Source organism: Sceloporus undulatus, chromosome 2 (genome assembly GCF_019175285.1).
Source record: "Sceloporus undulatus isolate JIND9_A2432 ecotype Alabama chromosome 2, SceUnd_v1.1, whole genome shotgun sequence".
NCBI lineage: Eukaryota > Metazoa > Chordata > Lepidosauria > Squamata > Phrynosomatidae > Sceloporus > Sceloporus undulatus.
Window position 1 is genome coordinate 102,842,594 of NC_056523.1, and position 22,302 is coordinate 102,864,895.

Consider the following 22,302-nt stretch of genomic DNA (forward strand, 5'->3'; position numbering starts at 1 on the left):
CTGCAATCCAGTGTTTTCTTACCTGAGCATAAGCTGCAGGGAACGTTGTGAGATTTAATGTGCATGATTATGTTGCGGGTTAGTTCCTACTGAAATTGATGGTGCTTAATATCATGGCTAACTTGTTAAACTAATAAAATGGCATCTAACTTAGATGTGGGTTTTCTGTATGGAGGTAATATTGGTGTCAATATGCTTAGATTTTATCTTCTATAAATACTCCCAGTGGAGAGCCACTGTAGTGTAGTGGTTTGAGCATTGGACTGTGACTCTGGAGAACAGGTTTTGAATTCTCTCTCAGCCATGAAACCACTGTCAGACTCTGGGCAAGTCACTCTTTCTCAGCCTCAGAGAATGGTAATGGTAACCCTCCTGAAGAAACATGCTAAGAAAACCTTGTGATAGGGTTGTCTTAGGGTTGCCATAAGTCAGAAATGACTTGAAGGCACACAAAAACAAATAAATACTTCTAATACACTATTCTAGTGTACTATTAATTATAATTGTAAATGCTAAGGACATCTGTCTGTCTCATTTTCTTTCTCTCTTTTCTTTCTCACCCCCCCTCCCGCCTCCAGGTTGAACATGACACAGTGGTTTGGAGGACTGATAGAATATTATTCTAAGTTGAGAAAGGCTCACTTCCTCTTTTCCCTTCCCTACTTGCATACTCATTTCATCAGGCTTTTCTTTAAGTTGATGCACTATATTGTCCACATTGAGCAAATAAAAGTTAATGCTGATCTCTAAAATGTGATTTGAAATGAGTTTGCAAACCATAGCAGTGCTAATTATGTCTACTTCTGGTAAAATGGAGTTTTGCTCGATTTTATAAAACTTTGGACTTAATAGAGGTTCAGTATATTGAAAAAAAGTGAAAAATATTCTGTTTTGATCAGTTGCAGCATTTGATGGGATTTCCCTATGATTTAGCTTCTTTTCTGAGATGAAATTGGATAGTGTGGCGCTACAGGCAGTGAACCTCTGAAAGGAGTGAGCAGCTGCGAACTGGGACTTGAGGGGAAAGGGAAAGAGGGGGTTCATGCTATCCTGCTTTGGTTATATACGTGGCTTGAGGAAAATGATGAGGTTGTTACTGTTATTAAAAGGAAAACTAAATACTGTACCGTATTTTCCGGCGTATAAGACAACTGAGCATATAAGATGACCCCCAACTTTTCCAGTTAAAATATAGAGTTTGGGATGTACTTGCCGTATAAGACTACCCCTCTTCCAACGCACATCAAGCAAAAATTTAAAAAAAATCAGATTTGATTTCAATATGGTAATTTTAATTCAAATGCTTATGACATGCAGGTACTTAGCAGGAAACCTTGTTGTATAAAAAGCCTGCTTGGATTGGTCAGTTCTCCCTGCCTGCCCAGTGCTCCCTGTTTCCAAGACTATCAGAGTGGTAGCTGCTTTCATACGATTGCCGCATATGGCGGGGATGTGGCCACAGCCGTTTTTGAGCTCCCCCCACCATATGCGGTGACCGCAGATTCTCTAGTCCAGCTCAGAAGTTTCAGCACCTGCCCTATAAGATGACACCTGGCGTATAAGACGACCCCTGACTTTTGAGAAGATTTTCCTGGGTTAAAAAGTAGTCTTATATGCCAGAAAATACAGTACATCACTACATATCCAATGTGGTCTTGCATTCAGTCCCTCTTGTTAGTGTTGCCAGTTGTTTCAGCAGCAGCAATGTTCCCTGTACTGTATTTGAAAGTACAAGATAACATAACATTTACAAAATGAAGATAACAGGACTTTGCATTCCAGCAGAGTGGGGCATCATAACAAAAAAGCATGGGAAATCACTAGCAGAAGACAGCCTAGAAATGAAGGACACTGTTGTACTAAAGTAAAAAATAGACATCCATAAATAGCTTAGTAAAGCAGTCTGAATTGAATCAGTAAGTTTTTGCCTTAAACCTTTGCATTTGGTTGAGGTGCTCTAATTTACAAAGAAACAAGGCTGATTTTGACTGGTGAATGTCATCTGACAGATAGATGACTCCACTCAGACAACACATTTGCAGGATTATGTTGTTGTGTGCCTTCAGGTTATTTCTAATTTATAACAACCCTATCACATGGTTTCTTAGCAGAATTTTTTCAGAGGGGCTTGGTCCTTACCTTCCTCTGAGGCTGAAAGTTTTCCATGGCCGAGTAAGGATTCAGACCCTGAGTAATTATTTGAACCCATTATGCTAGTCCAACACTCAAACCAGTATACCAAGCTGGCTATCAGCAGGCTTATACTTCCATATTTTGATTATATATTAAAAGACAGAATTAAACAATCCAGCTAGGTTTTTTAAAATTAAATCTGAAATGGCAAGAGTAATTACATCTAATTTCTGATTACAACAATACGTATTTACATTTCAGCAAAGATCTTGTTTCAGCAGAGCAAAATAAAAATCATATTAGCACTGAATTAAGGAAGAAAGAAGAGCAGCAATCAGATTATGAAGAAAAGCTTTTTGATGTTTGTGGAAGCCAGGATTTTGAAAGTGATCTCTATAGACTTCAGGAAGAAATTGAAAAAAACATCCAAGCAACGTGGTAGGTTTATAACTCCTCTCTATTTTCCCACAGTTTCCGTAATCTGTTTCAGATTTAGGTTAACATGCTGGTGTGTATTCTCTTTTTAATTTTTAACTCAGATATATGGCATTGACAACTTTCACTTTAATAATTATAATAACACTGTTTTGTCATGGAAAAATTGTTAGCATAAATCTGAAATATATCTCATGCCTTCCCTTTAAAAATATAAACATTTCAATTTCCTTTTCTCTAATTTATTTTTGTTTTCCATTGGAACAGTTGTCACCCATCCTTTTACTTTGAGCAATTAGTGATGTTTCATTGTTCCTAGCTCCACTGGGCTAAAGCCAATATGATGCTAGCAGTCTCAGCAGGCCTCTTCCCCCAACCAGCAGTCTTCAGGGTTGCCAAAAACCTGTTGGGGAAGCAGGTTTTTAGGTCACACTGAAGATTTGAAGGCAGGAGGGAGTCCTATCTTACCTGTCCTATCTCTTCTGCCAGAGGTTCACTGTTGCATCTTGCCTAATGGTCCCATCTGAAATAAGGGTATTCCCTCGATGTTCACTAAGGGATATATGAGGAGTCTGTACCAATATCATTCAGGCATCAGTCTTGCAGTTTTGATGTATCTGCGGGATTTATTGATCTACATCAGGTGCTTGCTACTTGGGTGTATGTGGTTAAAGTAGTTATTTGCCTTTCCTTTGCCTCAATTGATGAATTTCATAAAATGTTGCCCTTTCTTTGTCTTCTGAATACTGATTTGATGTAATTTCCCTCCCTCAAAACAGCCATGCTTGCTGGAGCTACAGCAGTTTATTCCCAGTTCATCACACAGTTAACAGATGAAAATGAAGCGTGTTGTCCAGTTTGTCAGAGAGTCTTCCAGACAGAGTCAGAACTGCAGGAAGTGATAGATGATCTTCAGAAGAAGTTGCGCCTTGCTCCAGACAAACTGAAGACAACGGAGTCTGAGCTTAAGAGGAGAGAGAAAAAACGTGATGAAATGATGTCACTCAAACCTGTCAGGTGAGACAGAGAGTTTAGCATTTTGTGGTACTGTAAAGGTGAACAACATTTTGAAAGAATACAGCCATTTAAAAATCACTTCAGCTGAGCCCTATGTGTTTTTGAAAGCAACTTGTATATGGTACATCTCTTCATAATAACTCTTATATGCTACTTTTCAGTCAGAAGTATAGCTTCTAAAGAGTAAACAAGGCATTTTCTCTGGAATTGTTGGAAGAGGCACAACAAGATGAACTTGTGTCTTTTGAGTTAAGTTGGGATAAGTCTTCTTGCTTGGCTGAGCTGTTTGGAGACTTGCATGTATTTTTGTCAGTGTTGAGGCATACGCTGCTAGAATACATGGAAAGGAGAAGAGGTTACTGCTGAAAAACTTGACTTTTGAAAGGACATGAATAACTGATTTGGCTAGGGATGGATCTCACAACATTGGCTCACACAGATTCTGGGAGGCTGTGAGTAGGAACTCATGAACAGGGAGAATAAACAGTTTTTTTCTATGGACAGTAGTGGATTAGCTTAGCTAGGCCTGGAGTCCAGTGTCACTGACTACATAAGCAAAAAAGTCATGGACAGTGAAGAAACTGCTGCAGTGATCTGTAATATTGGTGTTACACATTTTATTTCTGCTGAAGATATAAAGTTACACCAGCAGCAAGTTCAAGCTGGTTGCATTGCTGGGGGAGAGTGTACTATAACTTAAATACCATGTAAGTATACTATAGTTCATCAAAGGAAATGAAAAGTTTCTGAACAGAACAGAGCAGACGGTTGGAAGAGTAACTGAGGGATGCCTTTAGGGATGTGGGAGGTTACCGTATACAGGTGGAAAATGTTTGGAAGAAACTCAAACAGAACAATCAAGAGCTACACTGTATCTTTGGCAGTACACAGTTGATTCCAGGACCTACTCTTGGGCACTGATTCTGACACGCATGAACAGTCAGCAGTTGATGAATGTATGATAAATGTTATAAGCTAAAACAAAGTCTGTGTGAATGTATTTGTTAAAAAATTATTCTTTTTGTTAAGGCAAATAGTAGCTGAACTGCAAGAAAAGGAGATACCAGACTTAAGGAACAAGCTACAGGCTCTCAACAGAGAGATTCAGCATCTTAAAAGTGAGATAGAAGAACAGGAAACCCTCTTGGGTACTATCATGCCAGAGGAAGAAAGTGCTAAAGCATGTCTCCAAGATATTACACTTATGGAAAGGTATCAGGTAAGTGTACTAAACAAACTAGCCTTTACGCCAAATTTCTTTATTCACATGCTGCTTGCATGAAGGGCAGAGCACATTGAAAGGGTCTGTATCCCCATTCACCTCTTCTCTCCTTAGTCAACTAACATGAAAGATACTTATTCAGGGGTAGGCATGCTGGCTGTACAGCAGGATAAAACAAAATGCAAAATCCATCAAAGAGTGATCCCTTTATGTGCAGGCCAAAATGCACAAAACACATAAAGCAGGCTTTTGAAGCTCCACTGGCTTCTTCATCAGGCTAAAGATGTTTAAAAATCATACAGAGGAAAGGGGGTAAAATGACAAAGAGTGATAGACCTACATAGAATCATAGAGTTGGAAGAGAATGCAAGGGCCATCCAGTCCAACCTCATTCTGCCATGCAGGAAATCTCATAGAATCGTAGAGTTGGAAGAGACCACAGGGGCCATCCAGTCCAATCCCCTGCCATGCAGGAAATCCAAATCAACCCCGACAGATGGCCATCCAGCCTCTGCTTAAAGACCTTCAAGGAGGGAGACTCCACTACACTACAAGGGAGTGTGTTCCACTGTCAAACAGCCCTTACTGTCAGGAAGTTCCTCCTAATGTTGAGATGGAATCTCTTTTCTATAGTTTGCATCCATTGTTCTGGGTCCTGTTCTCTGGAGCAGCAGAAAACAAGCTTGCTTCCTCCTCAATATGACATCCCTTCAAATATTTAAACAGGCCTATCATATCACCTCTTAATCTTTTTTTTCCCCCAGGCTAAACATCCCCTGCTCCCTAAGTCGTTCCTCATAGGGCATGCATGGTTTCCAGGCCCTTCACCATTTTAGTTGCCCTCCTTTGGACGCGCTCCAGTTTCTCAACATCCTTTTTAAATTGTGGTGCCCAGACCTGGACACAGTATTCCAGGTGGGGCCTGACCAGAGCAGAATAGAGTGGCAATATTACTTCCCTTGATCTAGATACTATACTTCTATTGATGCAGCCTAAAATTGCATTGGCCTTGTTAGCTGCCTCATCACACTGTTGACTCATGTTTATTTGTGGTGTTGTCTAAGAAACAGAGACATGCTAGACCCCAAGAGAAGTTTAAATTGGGGTTTAAATTTTACTGTCTTTTGTCTTGATCCCCATGTGGCTAAGAAAGAAATGGTCTTTGTTTATGTTGAGATCCCTCCATACCAACTGAGCTACAGCAGAGACAACATCAATAGAAAATGTAGGCCTGTGGCTCCAACGCTGTCAGTTTTTTTCTTTCTCCTTTATAATTTTTTTAACATACAGAAAAAGCCAGTGGAGCTTTGAAAGCTTGTGTTATGTATGTTGTGAATTTTGGCTGGCCAATAAAGGAATCATTCTTTTGTGGATTTTGTGTTTAACAAGAATTATGTGGGTATTGTGGTTGCAAATAGTCTTCATGTGCTGGGACTTCAAGGGGAAAGAAAGAGCTGTTCTCATGCCCAGTGGAAATATCATATGTGGCCACTTGTACCTGTAGTGGACTTGACTGAGTCCAAAATATGTTTTCAAGCAGTACAAAAATGCCAGAATTTGTTTATTTTTTCAGACTGATTTGAAGGACGTTGAACGAAAAATTGCTCAGCATGCTACTAAGCTAGAAGGTGTGGATTTAGGTCGAACGCTTCTACAAGTGAGCCAAGAAAAGCAAGAGAGAAAACATCAGTGGGATACAGGTAACCCTGTATGAATAGTCTTAAGGTTTCCTTCATATTCAAGGCATTTCAATATAGTTCTAGATTTCCCAAACTGGTATGAAAAAAATCACTGATTGATTGTTGCAATTTTCAAACTCTTTGGGATGTGAGACGTTACCATTTTCTAGCATTGCAGCTGGCGATTTTACAAAATGGCTGTTGGGCACCATTTGAGCATCTTTTAAATCACGTATTTCTAAATAACAGGAAAAAATGTTTTGGAATTTAAATGGTATCAATTTTTTAATTTTATTTTGTATAGAGAATAACTTAAATTACGTGAATCATCATCTGTCAATATTTATTTATCTAGATGTGAGTGTTTGTGCCTTCAAGTACTAACCAGGGCTGACCCTGCTTAGCTTCTACGATCAGACAATTAGTCTCAAAGGTAGTACAAGTTCCCTTTGCATAAAATCAGACAGGATAAGTTGCCTTTATTGTGTTTTTGTACCACAGAAATATTCAGGTCAGGTAAAATACCTTGTAGTCCTTCCTTGACTTAATTCAATGCAATAACTCCTTAACTCTTGCTATAACATTATTAAGCCATTTTGGTATCTCTGGAGATTGGTTTTCCACAGTAACGTTTGCTGCCAGTTTTTGTGTCGTCAAATTGCCTCTTGAACTATGGTGACCTCATTAATTTCATAGGGTTTTCTTAGGGAAGGAATACTCAGAGGTGGTTTTTCCAGGTCCTTCCTCTGAAATATAGCACCTGGTATTCGTTGATGGTCTCCCATCAAGATCAGATGGGAGCTGGTGTCTTTATGGTATTTAGGTCTTTGCTGTCCATATGGTAACTGCTAATAAATGTTCAACACCATTGGGCCTGAAGAAGAAGAGCCCTCCCTCCTTGCCAACTGTCATCTTCTGGCCTGGAGGGAGTGAAAGGACAGGCCCAACACCATCAGGCCCGGCCTCGATTAAGAAAAAGAGCTCTCCCTCCAGTCCATCTGCCTTGGTCCAGACCTCAGAGGGAGAGAAGAATGCTGGACCTGATCCCCTCCCCGCAGCATTCCCTTCTCCTTTTGTGTCGTGTCTTTTTAGATTGTAAGCCTGAGGGCAGGGAGCCATCTAATATCCCCTCTGTTGTAAGCTGCCTGGATTCCCAGTGATTGGTGGCATATAAATTATTCTACTATATTATATTATTATTAATAATTATTAAAATGTCTCTGTCCACTTTGTGATAAATCATAATTATTACAACAGATGAAAAACTCTTGTGAATATCTATTTACAAGTCTATGAGATTATTTGTGCCTGTGATACCATAGCACAGGGGTTCCCAACCTGGGGGTCGCTTGACCCTTTCTTGGGGGTCGCCAGGTTGGGATTCCCCCCTGCCTCCCCCTCCTCCCTTTTTCCCAGCAGGTGCCAGCACTAGCGCCGGCAACTGCAAAGAGAAAGGGCCGGGGTCGCCTCCTTCCCTCGCCTTCTCCCCGTGGGTGCCCTCAAAGGCACCCGGGAGGAGAAGGCAAGAGGGCTGGGGTCTCCTCCCCTCACCTTCTCCCAGCGGGTGCCCTCGAAGGCACCCGGGAGGAGAAGGCGAAAGGGATGGGGTCGCCTTCTCGCGGGTGCCCTCGAAGGCACCCGGGAGGAGAAGGCGAAAGGGACGGGACTGCAAGCCCCAGCAGGCTTTGCGACTGGAAGTCCGGCCCCTTCTTCCCCGGTGGCCTCCCTGATTGGTTGGGAGGCTGGGAAGGGGCGGGACATCTGGCCGCAAAGCCTGCTGGGGCTTGTAGGCAGTCGAAAGTCCCGCCCCTTCCTTGCCTCCCAACCAATGAGGGAGGTCGCAGGCGGGACTTTCACCCGGAATGGGGGTCGCGGCCCAACAAAGGTTGGGAACCGCTGCCATAGCAGGTATCTTTCTTCCCCCCCCCCCCCCTTTTTTTTTTTTTTTTAGTAGTGTAAAGTTACTCTACCCAGTGGTGATAGTGATTTGAATCATCCAATTATGTAAACTGAATTTTCAACACCTAATTTACTACAATGCACATCTGTTTAATTTTGGTTTACTTACTGGCATAGTAATGATTTTGATTAAATTTCATCCAGCTGTATATTGAGACTGTAGTTTACTGCAATGTTGAAGCAATACTTCAATTATGCTTTCAGTTACTGGCAAAATCGAATTGAAGCAGACTCTTAAACAAGACCAGCAAAATCAGGTTCAAAGTCTAAAGAGTACAGTGAATGAGCTTAAGGCAGAGAAACTTCAACTATGTAGTCGTTTGCAGCGTCGACAGCAACTGGAAGAGCAGACTGTGGAGCTGACTACTGAGGTTCAGTCACTGAACAGAGAAGTTAAGGTAAGAAGAATTAACACAATGATAACACAGGTTGTTTTTCTGTTCCCCTCCCCATGTCTCATATTTTAAAAAATCCTGCCAAGTCATAGAAAATATAATAATGTAGAATCATAAGAGTTGGAAGAGACCACAAGGACCATCCAGTCCAACCCCTGCCATGCAGGAAATCTCAGTCAAAGCATCCCTGACAGATGGCCATCCAGCCTCTGTTTAAAGACTTCTAAGGAAGGAGACTCCACTACACTATGAAGAAATCAAAAACAAACTTGTAAAGCAAAAGGAATACAGAATGATTTTTATTACTTTTTTAGGAAGCAAAGGAGCAGATCTCTCCTCTGGAAACAACTTTAGAAAAACTACAACAAGAAAAAGAAGCATTAATGAACAAAAAGAACACAAGTTACAGAGCAACACAAGAGAAGGTTAGAGAGTTTGTATAATATGGTTAGCTAAAATAATATAACTGTTTCTTGTAGGCAACAGTTGCATACATTTCCCAATTAAAAGTATATCTTGTCAATTTTAATGGCTCCCCAAATTTCTAGATAGTCAGAATTAGGCAGTTTGACTGACAATGACTGATGTAGTTTAGAAATTTGAGATACATCTAGCTAGCGATCTGAGTATATCTTTCTGAAAGAGCAACAAAATGGCAAATTCAATGTAAACAATTATAAAACAGGTGTGAGTCTCCAGGTGATGTTGGACTACAAATCCCAGCACCCCTAGCTAGCATTACCAATGATGAAGAATGTTGTGAGTTGCAATCCTACAGCAGCTGAAGGGTATCATGATTTTCATTCCTGGTATAAAGTGAGAACTTCAAAAAGTGAGAACTTCACACATGCAGCAGTGAAAGCCAAATTATGGTAATAAAACCAGGGGAAAAGAAGCTTGGATTTTTGAATAGTTGACTGAAGACACTGATTCAGTTTGCAGCAGCTATGAAAAAGATAAATCTCTGTTAGGGATTATTAGAAAAAAGACATAAAACAAAGCTGCCAGTACTGTAGTGCCCTTATATATCTGTGGCTAAGGTGGACAGCATACTTTCTAGTAGGAAATAGAATTTACTGTAGATCTCCCGGTATTTCAATAGAATCAGTAATAAAACCAGTCCCTCCTTGATGTTACAGCATGAAGCAAGAAGACTGTGAGTTCATTCATTTCTGATACTCAGTGATGATTTCTGGGTTCAGAAGTCTGCCCATAGTTGTACTATTTGGAATGTTGTGTACAATTTCTGTTCTCAAAATAGGATATTTCTGGGCTTCATTTGAAGAGAAGTATTTCTAAGCCCTCCTGTCTTCCTATTTTTGGCCTTCTACCTTCTATTTCATACCACCAAAAGGGTGGAAACGTCTCTTAATAGCCACCTGTGGCTGTCCACATATGAAAACTGTTTGTAAGAGGGGACATTTTATTTCTTTGAATCAATTTATGTAAAACTGTATAATGTTTTTTAAACGTTGTTGTCTAATTTGTTTAGCCTTCCTATTATGATAAGAAAAATGTAGTATTTTAAGTTCACTTGGACAGTGTGTTGTTTCAATATATGCATTTCTTGTCAGCAAACTAATCTACATGTATATGCTCTCCCAGATAAATGACATAAAAGAAAAAGTTAAAAACATCAGTAGCTATGTGAAAGAAATTGAAAATTACATCCAAGAAGGGAAAGAAGAATACAAACAGGTAATTATAAAATATGTTAAAGACATTAAAGACCTTCCAAGATAATAGTACAGTTTTAATCAAACATTTAATTGAAAATCAGTGCAGACTCTGTGGTACCATAAAAAGGTGAAGAAATTTATTAGCACATATACTTTTGTGAACTACTGCAGCCTACTTTATCATGTACAGGAAGTGTTATCCTGAACCTCAGGTAGACATACAGTAGATTTTGTTTTGGCTTTTTTATGCAACAGACTAACATAATCAGTCTTCCTTAAAACACAATTTCTTTCATAGCAAAAAGAATCTGAACTTGATGAAGTCAAGATCCAGCTAGCAGAATGTGAGAAAAAGAAAGAGAAGATAAATAAAGAAACAGGCACAATTAGACAAGACATTGATACTCAAAAGGTAACTTTTAAACATTATTCCCAAATGATTCCACAAATTACAGGTGGATGACTGCAGCATTGAAGACTGGGGGAGCGCTCTTATCAATAAAATAATACATAAACATGTGTTTGACATGTGTATAAACTGCCCAAATTGGACTCACCTAATAAACTAAGATTTACTAGACTGTTAGGCAGATGCTGTTATGTCACCTTACGTTTTGTTTTGGTTTTTTTTGGGGGGGGGAGTTCATATATTGCCTAATGAGTATTTGTAGGTGAGTGGCACAATAGTTTAAAACACTTCAATGTCATTTTATAAGGGCCATTTTACAAATATAAACCCTCTTTTTACTAGATAGTAAGCAAACCAAAGTAATAAAGTCTGCTGGACTTATGCATTGCTTTGAAATGTGCTCCCTGGTATCAAACAGCCAGGTACAGTAAACCAAATCAAGGACTTATCACCTAGCCCAATTACATATATCAATATGTTATATTTTTCAATTCATATATTAGCATCATATATATATAAGCAGATAGCATTGTTAATGTGTGCTCTCTCTCTCTCTCTCTCTCTCTCTATATATATATATATATATATATATATAGACACACACACACACACACACACCCTTTTAAGTAGATGTAAAAAGGGCATTAGAATGGAGAATAGCATTTGCCTTGGACATTAAGGCTATCACAGTAATTACTTTTCTCAATAAAGGTGGGGTACAAACTACAGACTGTCCAAAAAGCTTTTTGCAGGTTCTTTCTATGCCGTGGCAGCGTCATAACGAGTGCACCACAGTCACATGCGAGGGGTGAGGGGCGTCTAGAAGCGCTGCCCTGAGGCACCCCTCGCACATAACGAGGGCGTCCTTTTTGGCCCATCTGTACAGGGCCAAAGTAATTTCAGGGAATAATAAGAATGAAAGGCTGAAGAGCAACAAGTGATACTTCTCAGGGATTAAGTATTTAGAATTGTTATGGTACTAGAGAAAATAAAGTATGAATAAAGTTGATACATGTTAAGAGTTTTACTATCAGGTTTTTTTTAAATCTTCAATTCTGTATTAAGAATGGACCTAAACACAAATATGTCTTTCTAGCCTTCTTTTCCTCTTTATCTCCCAAGCATCCCAAAAGGTCACTTCATTTCTATTAGATCCTTAAGTTCTATTGAAAGCTTCTTTAGAAATCTTGCAACACAGAATTCTGTATTTATGTCCTTTTTATTTATAACCTACCCATACCTCAAAGAATATGATATAAAATCATAAAATCACAGAGTTGGAAGGGGCGTTGTGGGCCACTGAGTCAAACTTGCTGCTCATATCTGGGACCCCAGCCTGAACATTTCCAGAAGGTATCTGTCCAGCCAATTTTTGAAGACATGCAGAGTGGGAGACTTCACCACCTCTCTAGGCAACCAGGGCTTCAGGCTCAATTCAGGCTTGCATCCTTTCGAGGTTGCTAAAAACAGTGTTGTTATTGTTTTTAAATGGTGTGGTACATACTTTCATTCTGTTGCAAATTACAAATTAAAAGACCAAACAGCAATGTTTTGCCATTCCAAGGTATTCCAAAAGAATATGTTACATTATTCATTATATTAAGATTATGTTATTCACGAGGTGGTGGGGAAAGAGGAATGGAATCTATGAGTGACCAAAAAGCTGTTTCTTTTTAACTTAGAATCACAGAATCGTAGAGTTGGGGGAGACTGTAAGGGCCATCCAGTCCAACCCCATTCTGCCATGCAGGAAATCTCAATCAAAGCATCCCCGACAGATGGCCATCCAGCCTCTGTTTAAAGACCTCTAAGGAAGGAGACTCCACTACACTACAAGGGAGTTTGTTCCATTGGTGAACAGCCCTTACTGTCAGGAAGTTCCTCCTAATGTTGAGGTGGAATCTCTTTTTCTGGAGCTTGCATCCATTGCTAGTTTCTGGAGCAGCAGAAAACAAGCTAGCTCCCTCAATATGACATCCCTTCAAGTATTAAAACAGGGCTTTCATATCACCTCTTAACCTTCTCTTCTCCAGGCTAAACATCCCCAGCTCCCTAAGTCATTCCTCATAGGACATAGTTTCCAAACCCTTCACCATTTTAGTCGCCCTCCTTTGGACACACTCCCATTTCTCCACATCCTTTTTAAATTGTGGTGCCCAGAACTGGACACAATATTCCAGGTGGGGCCTGACCAGAGCAGAATAGAGTGGCACTATTATTTCTCTTGATCAAGATGCTATACTTCTATTGATGCAGCCTAAAATCGTATTGGCCTTGTTAGCTGCCACATCACACTGTTGACTCATGTTCAATTTGTGGTCTACTTGGACTCCCAGATCCCTTTCACATGTAGTCTCATTCAGCCAGGTGTCCCCCATCCTATATCTGTGCATTTCATTTTTCCACCCTAAGTGCAGTACCTTACATTTCTCCGTGTTGAAATTCATTTTGTTAGCTTTGGCCCAGCTTTCTAATCTATTAAGGTCATTTTGAATTTTGATCCTGTCTTCTGGGGTATTAGCTACTCCTCCTAGTTTGGTGTCATCCACAAATTTGATATGTATGCCCCCAATTCTGTCATCCAAGTCATTGACACTTGAAAATAAAGGTTGCGTGTCATTGCCAGAAACATTGTCAGCAGGAACTAGAGTGGTGCAAGATCTTTGTTTTACTTTAAAAATTGAAAAGTAACCCTTTTCCCTGTAACCAAGATGATCAGCATTGGTGGCGCAGTGGTTAAATGCCTGTAATGCAACCACTCACTCACAAAACATAAGGTTGTGAGTTCAGTACCAACCAGGGCTTCAGGCTCAACTCAGGCTTGCATCCTTTCGAGGTTGCTAAAATGAGTACCCAGCTTGTTGGAGGCAATTAGCTTACACTTTGTAAAATGCTTAAGGAGTGCTTAAGTGCACTAATAAGTGGTGTAGAAATGTGCTTGTTATTGCTACTTGCTAAATATTACTTAGTGCTTCAAACCCTGATTTAACTTTTTATTGTTGGTTGCAGTGCATCAGGAAGGGTCTGGTTAGATTGGGAAGTAGATTGTTACAAGTAACATTGTTACTTCTGAGTCACTACTGAGCATTGGTATACAATAAACTAATTGTTTATGCCTTTTAGTATTTTATTTATATCCCACCTTTCTCCCTGCATGGGACCCAAGGCAGTTTACAACAAATGAAAGCACAGCTAAAACTTTATTAATACAAACATTTAAAATATATTAAAACCACTGAGCTAAATCATTTTAAACACATGCTATTGTAAAACACAAATACAGTGGTGCCTTGGGTTACGAAATTAATTCGTTCCGCGGCCGCTTTCGTAACCCGAAAAGCCTTCGTAAGCCGAATTGCCATAGGCGCTAATGGGGAAAAGCCGCGATTCCGTGCGAAAAAGCCGAAAAAAGCACCAAAAGTTTTTTCGTAACCCGAAAAAACATTCGTAACCCGGAACAATGATTCCCTATGGGATTTTTTCGTATCCCGAAAATTTCGTAACCTGGGTATTTCGTATCCCGAGGTACCACTGTACTGGTTATATAAATTTCCAAAAAGGGCTTTTTTCCTATTCCTTCTTGGGGCATAATGATAAAATCAGAATGCTTTAGCATTGTGGCTTATTAGAACAAGCAAGTGCACATTGCTTAATGGTTGCCATTTAGTTCCTCCTCCAAACTTGGGAAGCCTTCTGTGTTTTTTTTTAATGTTATGTCTTTCCAGATCAGTATTATCAGGTTGGTCTTGTCATAACAAGCTAATATGATAAACTGTGATTTGTTATTGGAAAAGCAATCCAACCTTGTGGTACAGTGGTGCCTCGGGTTACGAAATTAATTCGTTCCGTGGCACCGTTCGTAACCCGAAAAGCCTTCGTAAGCCGAATTGCCATAGGCGCTAATGGGGAAAAGCCGCGATTCCGTGCGAAAAAGCCGAAAAAAGCACCAAAAGTTTTTTCGTAACCCGAAAAAACATTCGTAACCCGGAACAATGTTTTCCTATGGGATTTTTTTGGTATCCCGAAAATTTCGTAACCTGGGTATTTCGTATCCCGAGGTACCACTGTATCTGGAAGGCTTGGCAGATTTTTTGGTGCCAAATGTCATGGATTCTTGTCCACTTTGTGAGATGTTTGTTCTTCGATTATGATTCTGACTTGTTAGATGAGGAATAAGACAGGTGCCATTCATCAATTATCTATGAAATGTAAGAACACGATATGATGTATTTTAATTTGTAAAAAAATAATAATAAATATTTCAAAAAAAAAAAAGACAGGTACCATTCAGAAACACAGGTTGAGTCTCCCTTATCCAAAATGCTTGGGACCAGAAGTGTTTCAGATTTTGAATTTTTTCTGATTTTGGAAAATTTGCATATACACAGTGAGATATCTTAGAGATGGGACCCAAGTCTAAACATTAAATTCATTTGTTTTATATATATCTTTTATACAAATCTTATATGTAATTTTATACATACTATCAGAGCAGCAGCAAATCCCAGATGCACGTTCGTTGGAAACCTGCCAGCTGCCTGTAGATGTGCCACAGCTACCACCTTGCAGGTGAAAGTGGGTGGTTGACAGGCTTCCTGGAGGCAGGGGAGCCTGAATAATTCACCCCTGGTGGCCAGACCCTACTGCTGCCTTCACTGCTGCCCCATGCCATTTTATATATAAAGACTTCAGCATCTACGTTTTTTGGTTATCTGTGGAGTCCTGGAACCAATCCCCCATGGATATAGAAGGCCTGTGAAGGTCTTTTTTCCCCTGGGGCCACTGGATAAACTGTCTGTTGTGCACTGCAGCCCATCACGTGAGGTCAGGTGTCGAATTTTGTATTTGTGGTTTCATGTCAGCACTCAACAAGTTTTGAATTTTGGAGCATTTTGGATTTCAGATTAGAGGTGTTCAACCTATAGTGCAAACCAACAGTGGAAAAAGGCCTCCCAGTTTGTATAACTATTCCTACTGGTGGGAGGAGCCAAAGTACAGGGCACAGTAAATATGCTCGTAACTGATAGTTCTGATTTATCTTTTCATTTAATCTGGACCATTCTCTGATGAGATGGTTCTAAGATTTCCTTTAAAATGGTTTACATGTCTGCTGGGGCGTAGCGCTGTTGAATTCTGTGGAATTCTATGCCTATTGTTGTTAACTGCTTGTACTAATTAAAATCCATATGCAACACTGTGACAGAACATGAAACACTCCTAGGTTTTGTGTTATTTATTTAAATAACCAGTTGTTAATTAATGCCCATGTTTTACACTTGTCAAAAAGTAATGGTACAAAATGATGTAAATCAATTCACTAATATATTTTATTTGAAATTAGATTCAGGAGCGGTGGTTAGAAGATAATCTTACCTTAAGAAAAAGAAATGAAGACCTAAAAGAAGTTGAAGATAACATAAAACAATATCAGAAGGAGATGGGTGAAATGCATGTCCCACAACTGAAAAAGTATCTTCTGATCTTCTTTTTTAAACCAAAACAATTTCTTAAATGCAAAGTAGCCAGTGCCAAGTTATTTGCATATTCTCCATTTCCCCTGCTTGATGATAGATAGTGGCCCGCATATATTTGCATGTTCACCCCATCTCATTGAAGGAATTGCTTGTAAACCAAACTGTTTTCTATCTGCTTGCATAAACTTTTATTGTAATTTTATATTTGTTTCTTCTATCATATTGAGAACTGGAAAGTTGCCTATTGGCTTCCTTCTGAATTTTTTATTTGTTCAAATCAAGGGTGATGAGAGTGCAGCTTTTCAAGGCAGGTTTTAACTTCACACCATCCCCCATTTGCAGTTTATTTTCTAATTAAATAATCGCCTTGGGCATAAACCAGACTGGGGGACTGGAAAAATTGCCCTCGCACTTTCGGGGCAAGTGTGGTAAAAATAAAATAAATTATACAAGATTTAAGAACTAAAAAATATTGGATCAGGGATGTGATGGTAGGATCCTCTGTAGTCCTTCCAACCTCTAGAAATTATCTACTTCAGGTTTATAATATTGTAACAATATTATAATAATATATTTGCTGCTATTTCTGCTTATGTTTCCTTAACCAAAATATTTCAATAGTATTTTTAGTCATAAACATGAGAACCATATAAAATATCATAAAGTTATAGACTGACTTTTGTTCGACAGGCAGCGTGAGCATTTAGAAGGCAGAATAGAAGAATTGAAAAGAAACCACAGCTTAGCCCTTGGTCGCCAGCATGGATTTGAGGAAGAGATCCTTAGGTATAAGAAAGAGCTGAGAGATCCACAGTTTAAAGATGCTGAAGAGAAATATAGAGAAATGATGATAGTTATGAGAACAACAGAGTTGGCAAACAAGGATCTTGACATTTACTACAAAGCACTCGATCAGTGAGTATGGTATTGTATCATGAGTATACTATGTGGTAAGTGGTCTTTCCATTGCAAAATAACTTCAATAATGTTTGGTAACCCCAGAAGTTCTATACTTATGAGAAAGTGTTTTGGAGAGCTGCAACGAAATGTCAGGTGAAAACTACTTTAAATTTCCTAAATGAGGCAGCAGAAATGCATGTTTATTGAAACCTGCTTCATTTTTGCTTAGTTCCAGACAAAACCAGTTAACTGAAGGAAAGAAAATGTGGATTTTAAATGGCAAGTGAACAGCTAACTCTGGGTTGGCTGTTTCTAGTGCTTGACTCATTATATACCCACCTGTGCTCAGATCAAATTAGGGACAAATGGTGCATGTGTACAACTGCAATTTAAGTACTTGGAGCTCCAAATAGACTCTGTTTAGGTAATTATTACTCCATCTTCCCTTAGATTGCCTAAGGAGAGCATTAAAATTTTGGTGGCCAAAATTATAGTCCATTATTTTTTTAAAAAAAACACCATGATTTTGAATGTTTTTAATCTCTAACAATTAATGTTAATGATTATTTGTACTGGCTTCCAAACCCAATAACAATATCTGGGAATGGTTTGGAGCCTATGGTATGCTTCCTTATTGGACATTCCTTTCTGACAACTACTTGTCCTCATCACCAGGGCAATGTAGCTAATTCAACCTGAGCAGAAATTGACTGTATTTTTGGACCTGTTAAGTCATCACAACATCCATTTTAAAGCTGATTAGTATAAATGTTTCAAATGGAAAGTGGTGTGTTTTGCAAAGCAAGAATACAGCTCTCAATTTACAGTTTCTTTTTTAAGTATTTAGAGTTTATTTGCACATTACACAGAATTAATCTAATAATGCACACACATATATGAATTACCTGTGTGTACAATATCAGTCAGAAGAGATAAATTATTCTAGTTTACCAGGATTTGCCAGTTACTCAGAATTTGAGGAAGGTATAGAAGTTTTGGTGGCTTGTACTCAAGAAAACAGGTCTCAGTTCATTTGTCATTATAGGAGAGGTAGCTTTGAGGATGGTCTGTGCTGATTTTAAAGTAGAAGGGATAAGAAGTGGCTCATTTGTAGGATTTTGCATTTTGAAGTGTCTTCCATTTGTAGATCCCCATTCCATCCTAAATTTTTCTTAAAATATAAAGAATCGTGTTCCAGAAGATTAAACTATCGCATAAAGCTCCCATGCACACATAAAAGGGCATTTGAAGATAATGTTTTCCTTTTTAAACCAGAAGTGGACTTCTAGCTATATATGGTTTGAATGAGTGGAAGTAGTGCCTTCTATGGAGGGCCCAGGTGTGTATGTGAAAAAACTGGCCACCTCCCCTCCCCATACCCTGAAGGTTGCTAATTCCTGTCCTGTAGATTTTGGTTAGGTTAAACTTTATCATCTGCTTTCTTTATATGTGCTGCAACTTTTTATAAAACCTTGGGGGGGGGGCTTGTTAGGGAAGGTCTGGTACACACTTTCACAATGTTTGCAGTTATTTTAAAATGTCATTTTTTCAACCCAGGACTGAAAGGTGCCTTAGAAGGGGCAGTGGGAATTCTGTTGGTTTAAAGCAGCATTTTTGAAACCAGACTCCATTTTGTCAGTGCTGCACTGAAGCATCAGTGCTGCAGCTTATCAATACTTCCAACAAGAGGAAAGGGTGAAAAACCTGGCAGTGTGGAGGTTCATTAACATTTTGTTGTGAGAGGATAAAGGGATACGAAAGAAACAAGGAGTATAGGAATACTCCCAGTAATGAGGAAGCAATATAAAATAAAAAGCCCTGCACTCAGGTGGAGCCTCTGGGTCAGCAAATTCTGTTTCATATGGGATGGTCTGAGGCATGATGTCCCCAGAGCCAGTGTTTGACCAAGCTTGAGAGAGATTAATTGTGGAGCTCCACTCCAAGGAAATCACTGTGCAAAGAATTTCATAATTTCCAAACAGAGATTATGTATCAATATAACATTGCAACAGTTATTGCTAACTGATCATGCCAGGCCCCATTTCTTTCTGAGATGTTTACAACTGGCTTTTTATGACTGTGGGTCTCAAAGAGAACCTAAGGGCAGAAAGTTGAATAATCCATTATTAAGAGCAGTGGTTCCCAAATTTGCGTCTTCTAGATGTTCTAGATTCCATCTCCCAGAATTCCTGACTGTTGGCCAAGTTGGCTAGGGCTTCTGGGAGCTGAGGTCCAAAACACTTGGAGGACCAAAGTTTGGGAATCCTTGATTTAGAGAATGGTGCTAGTTAAATCAAGTTCAGAAGTTCAGTCTGCATACAGGCAAGACTAATTTTTTTATCTTTGCTTTTTGCCATTGTCAGTTCCCTCAGTTTTATTTAAATGGAATACACATAGATTTTTTTTAAAACAGTCAGAATGGAAAGAGGTAACTATTATGATGCAAGGAAATGTAGCATTAGCCTCCCCCCCCCTTCCCCCCCCAAATAAAGCATCTTTTATGATCACAGGGTTTTTTCCTCGGCCACGATAACAGGCAAGTTTGCTTGTCTTTGTCTATTCTTATCTGATGCACCTAAGTATGCAACTCTGTTCACCAGTAGAAATAACCATGACTCAACATTAAAGAAGTTTGATGTTATCTGATGGAGAGCTGCTATGAGGATCTTTATAATGGAAGCTCTGACTAAATATAACTAATAAGGATAATGAAAGCAATAATTCTTGGTATCGTGGAGACAAAAAGTGTTCCATGCAAAGTTATCATTTCCCATCATCTCTGCCATTTTTAATCTCTGGTATTATTGGAATGGATGTAGCGTATAGAAGATGATCTAGGTGTCCAGATGTTTACTGGCTATATGTGATCTCAGTCTTATTAAGGTGTTTGAAAGCTCACTTGAGCTGCTCTTGCAAGAACCTCATTACTGACTTTTAGATGGCAGTTAAAATCTGCCAGTGTGTTAAAATACATTAAAGTTCTGGATACATTAACATTCTTGTACCTCCATCTTCCTGTTATACAGTGATGAAATTCCCTGTTGAAATGTTAGCTGCAGTCATATATAACATGCATACAAAACGTGGCTTTAAAAAGACAGAATATGACACAAACAGCAGGCATGTGTAGGGGTAAAGTCAGAAAAGCTAAAGCGCAGAATGAACTCAGGCTTGGTAGAGAGGTTAAAAACAATAAAAAGGGCTTTTTTGGATATGTCCACAGCAAAAGGAAGAAGAAGGAAATGGTAGGGCCACTGTGCGGAGAAGATGGCAAAATGCTAACAGAAGACAGAGAAGAGGCAGAATTACTAAACACCTTCTTTGCCTCAGTCTTCTCAGAAAAGGCAAAGGGTGCTCAACCTGAGGATAATGGAGCAGAGGACAGAATGGGGGAATTTCGATATAGAATAAGTAAAGTACAGGAATACCTTGTTAATCTAAATGAATTTAAGTCTCCAGGACCAGATGAACTACATCCAAGGGTGTGTGTGTGTATATGTGTGTGTGTGTGTGTGTGTGTGTATGTGTACACACACACACACACACACACACACACACATATATATAATAATTTGTTCATAACCATACATTCCAAAAACAATTAAAAAAATTACAATTGCAAAAATATAATCTTCTTTTATCATCTTTACTTTTTCACTTCCCAATCTATTATCTTTTGTGTGATACTTACCATACTTTTCCTGTTTCTTGCTGATATTCCATACATTCCAATTATTGAGCAACAATTAATTCTCCTTATCCTCTCCCATATTTCTCCTCATTAAATTATAACATCCCTTTCTTGAAAAAAAAGGAAAAAACAAATGTAGGAATGTATGTCCACACGTATTCTCTAAATTTTATTTATCAAAGAAAGACCCTCTCTAACTTTGATTTCCTTGAAAATATACTTTCCCTTGGTTCATATCCAAATACCACCTCTCGTCCATCCTCTACTATATTCCTTATTGAAGTTAGACCAGGTCTTTATCAACACCCCATCTCTTTTCCCAGTACCTCGTAATTTGCGTCCAATCCTTTTCTATATTATTTCCTTTCTTGTCCCCTAAAATGTAGGAAAGCTTGTCTATCTCTTTAACCTCACTGATTTTTAATAACCACTTATCTATCTGTAGTTCTTCTTCTGATTTCCACTTCTGTGCTATCATCATCCTTGCCAATGTAATCAGATATAACATTATTCACCAAAGCTTTTTCTCATCATTAATGTTCAGAAAATATGTCATGTTTAGTAAGTACAATTCTGTTTTTTTCTTAAATTTGACACCATATATCTGTTGTATTATCTTATGTATTTCATCCCAAAACTTTTTCATTCTTTCACATTTCCACCACATGTGGATCATCATCCCTCTTTCTTTATGGCAGCTCCAACATTTATCCGTTTCCCCTTTAAAGAACTTGTTCATTCTGACTGGTGTGTAATCTGTCTTCATTATCAGGTCATCTAATTCTGTTAACTTTATCTCGATTCCCGATGTCCTAATATCCTCATTAAACTTTTTTATTTGCCAGTAACTATACCAGTTTATTTCCTTTTTCCCCTAATTAATTCTTTTCTGGATTTCATAGAAATTTCTTGTTTTTCATTTACTTTTATTAAGTCTGTGTATCTAAGCCAGTATTTTCCTGAGTCCCATCTGTTAGCAAAGGGTATTAAAAGAACTGGCAAAATGTAATATTGGAGCCAATGGCAATAATCTTTGAACACTCCTGGAAAACAAGAGAAATCCCAGCAGACTGGAGGAGGGCAAACGTTGTCCCCATCTTCAAAAAGGGGAAAAAAGAGGATCTCAACAATTATCATCCAATTAGTCTGACATCAATACCAAGAAAGATTCTAGAGCAGATCGTTAAACAGAGAGTCTGTGAACATCTAGAAAGCAATGCCATAATCACAGAGTCAACATGGGCTTCAGAGAAACAAGTCATGCAAGACAAATCTAATCTCTTTCTTTGATAAAATTACCAGCTTGGTA

The 22,302-nt window shown here is 38.8% G+C and overlaps 1 protein-coding gene across 1 annotated transcript in view; it reads left to right on the forward strand.

The window, feature by feature from the left end:
- RAD50 (RAD50 double strand break repair protein) overlaps positions 1-22,302 on the forward strand; it is a 67,499-nt gene that overhangs the window by 38,942 nt on the left and 6,255 nt on the right. The window contains 11 exon segments of the mRNA XM_042452725.1: positions 2,395-2,551; positions 2,553-2,571; positions 3,348-3,585; positions 4,615-4,804; positions 6,381-6,507; positions 8,650-8,843; positions 9,155-9,265; positions 10,446-10,538; positions 10,818-10,931; positions 16,270-16,397; positions 17,093-17,317. Of these exon segments, the coding sequence (XP_042308659.1) occupies positions 2,395-2,551; positions 2,553-2,571; positions 3,348-3,585; positions 4,615-4,804; positions 6,381-6,507; positions 8,650-8,843; positions 9,155-9,265; positions 10,446-10,538; positions 10,818-10,931; positions 16,270-16,397; positions 17,093-17,317 (1,596 nt within the window).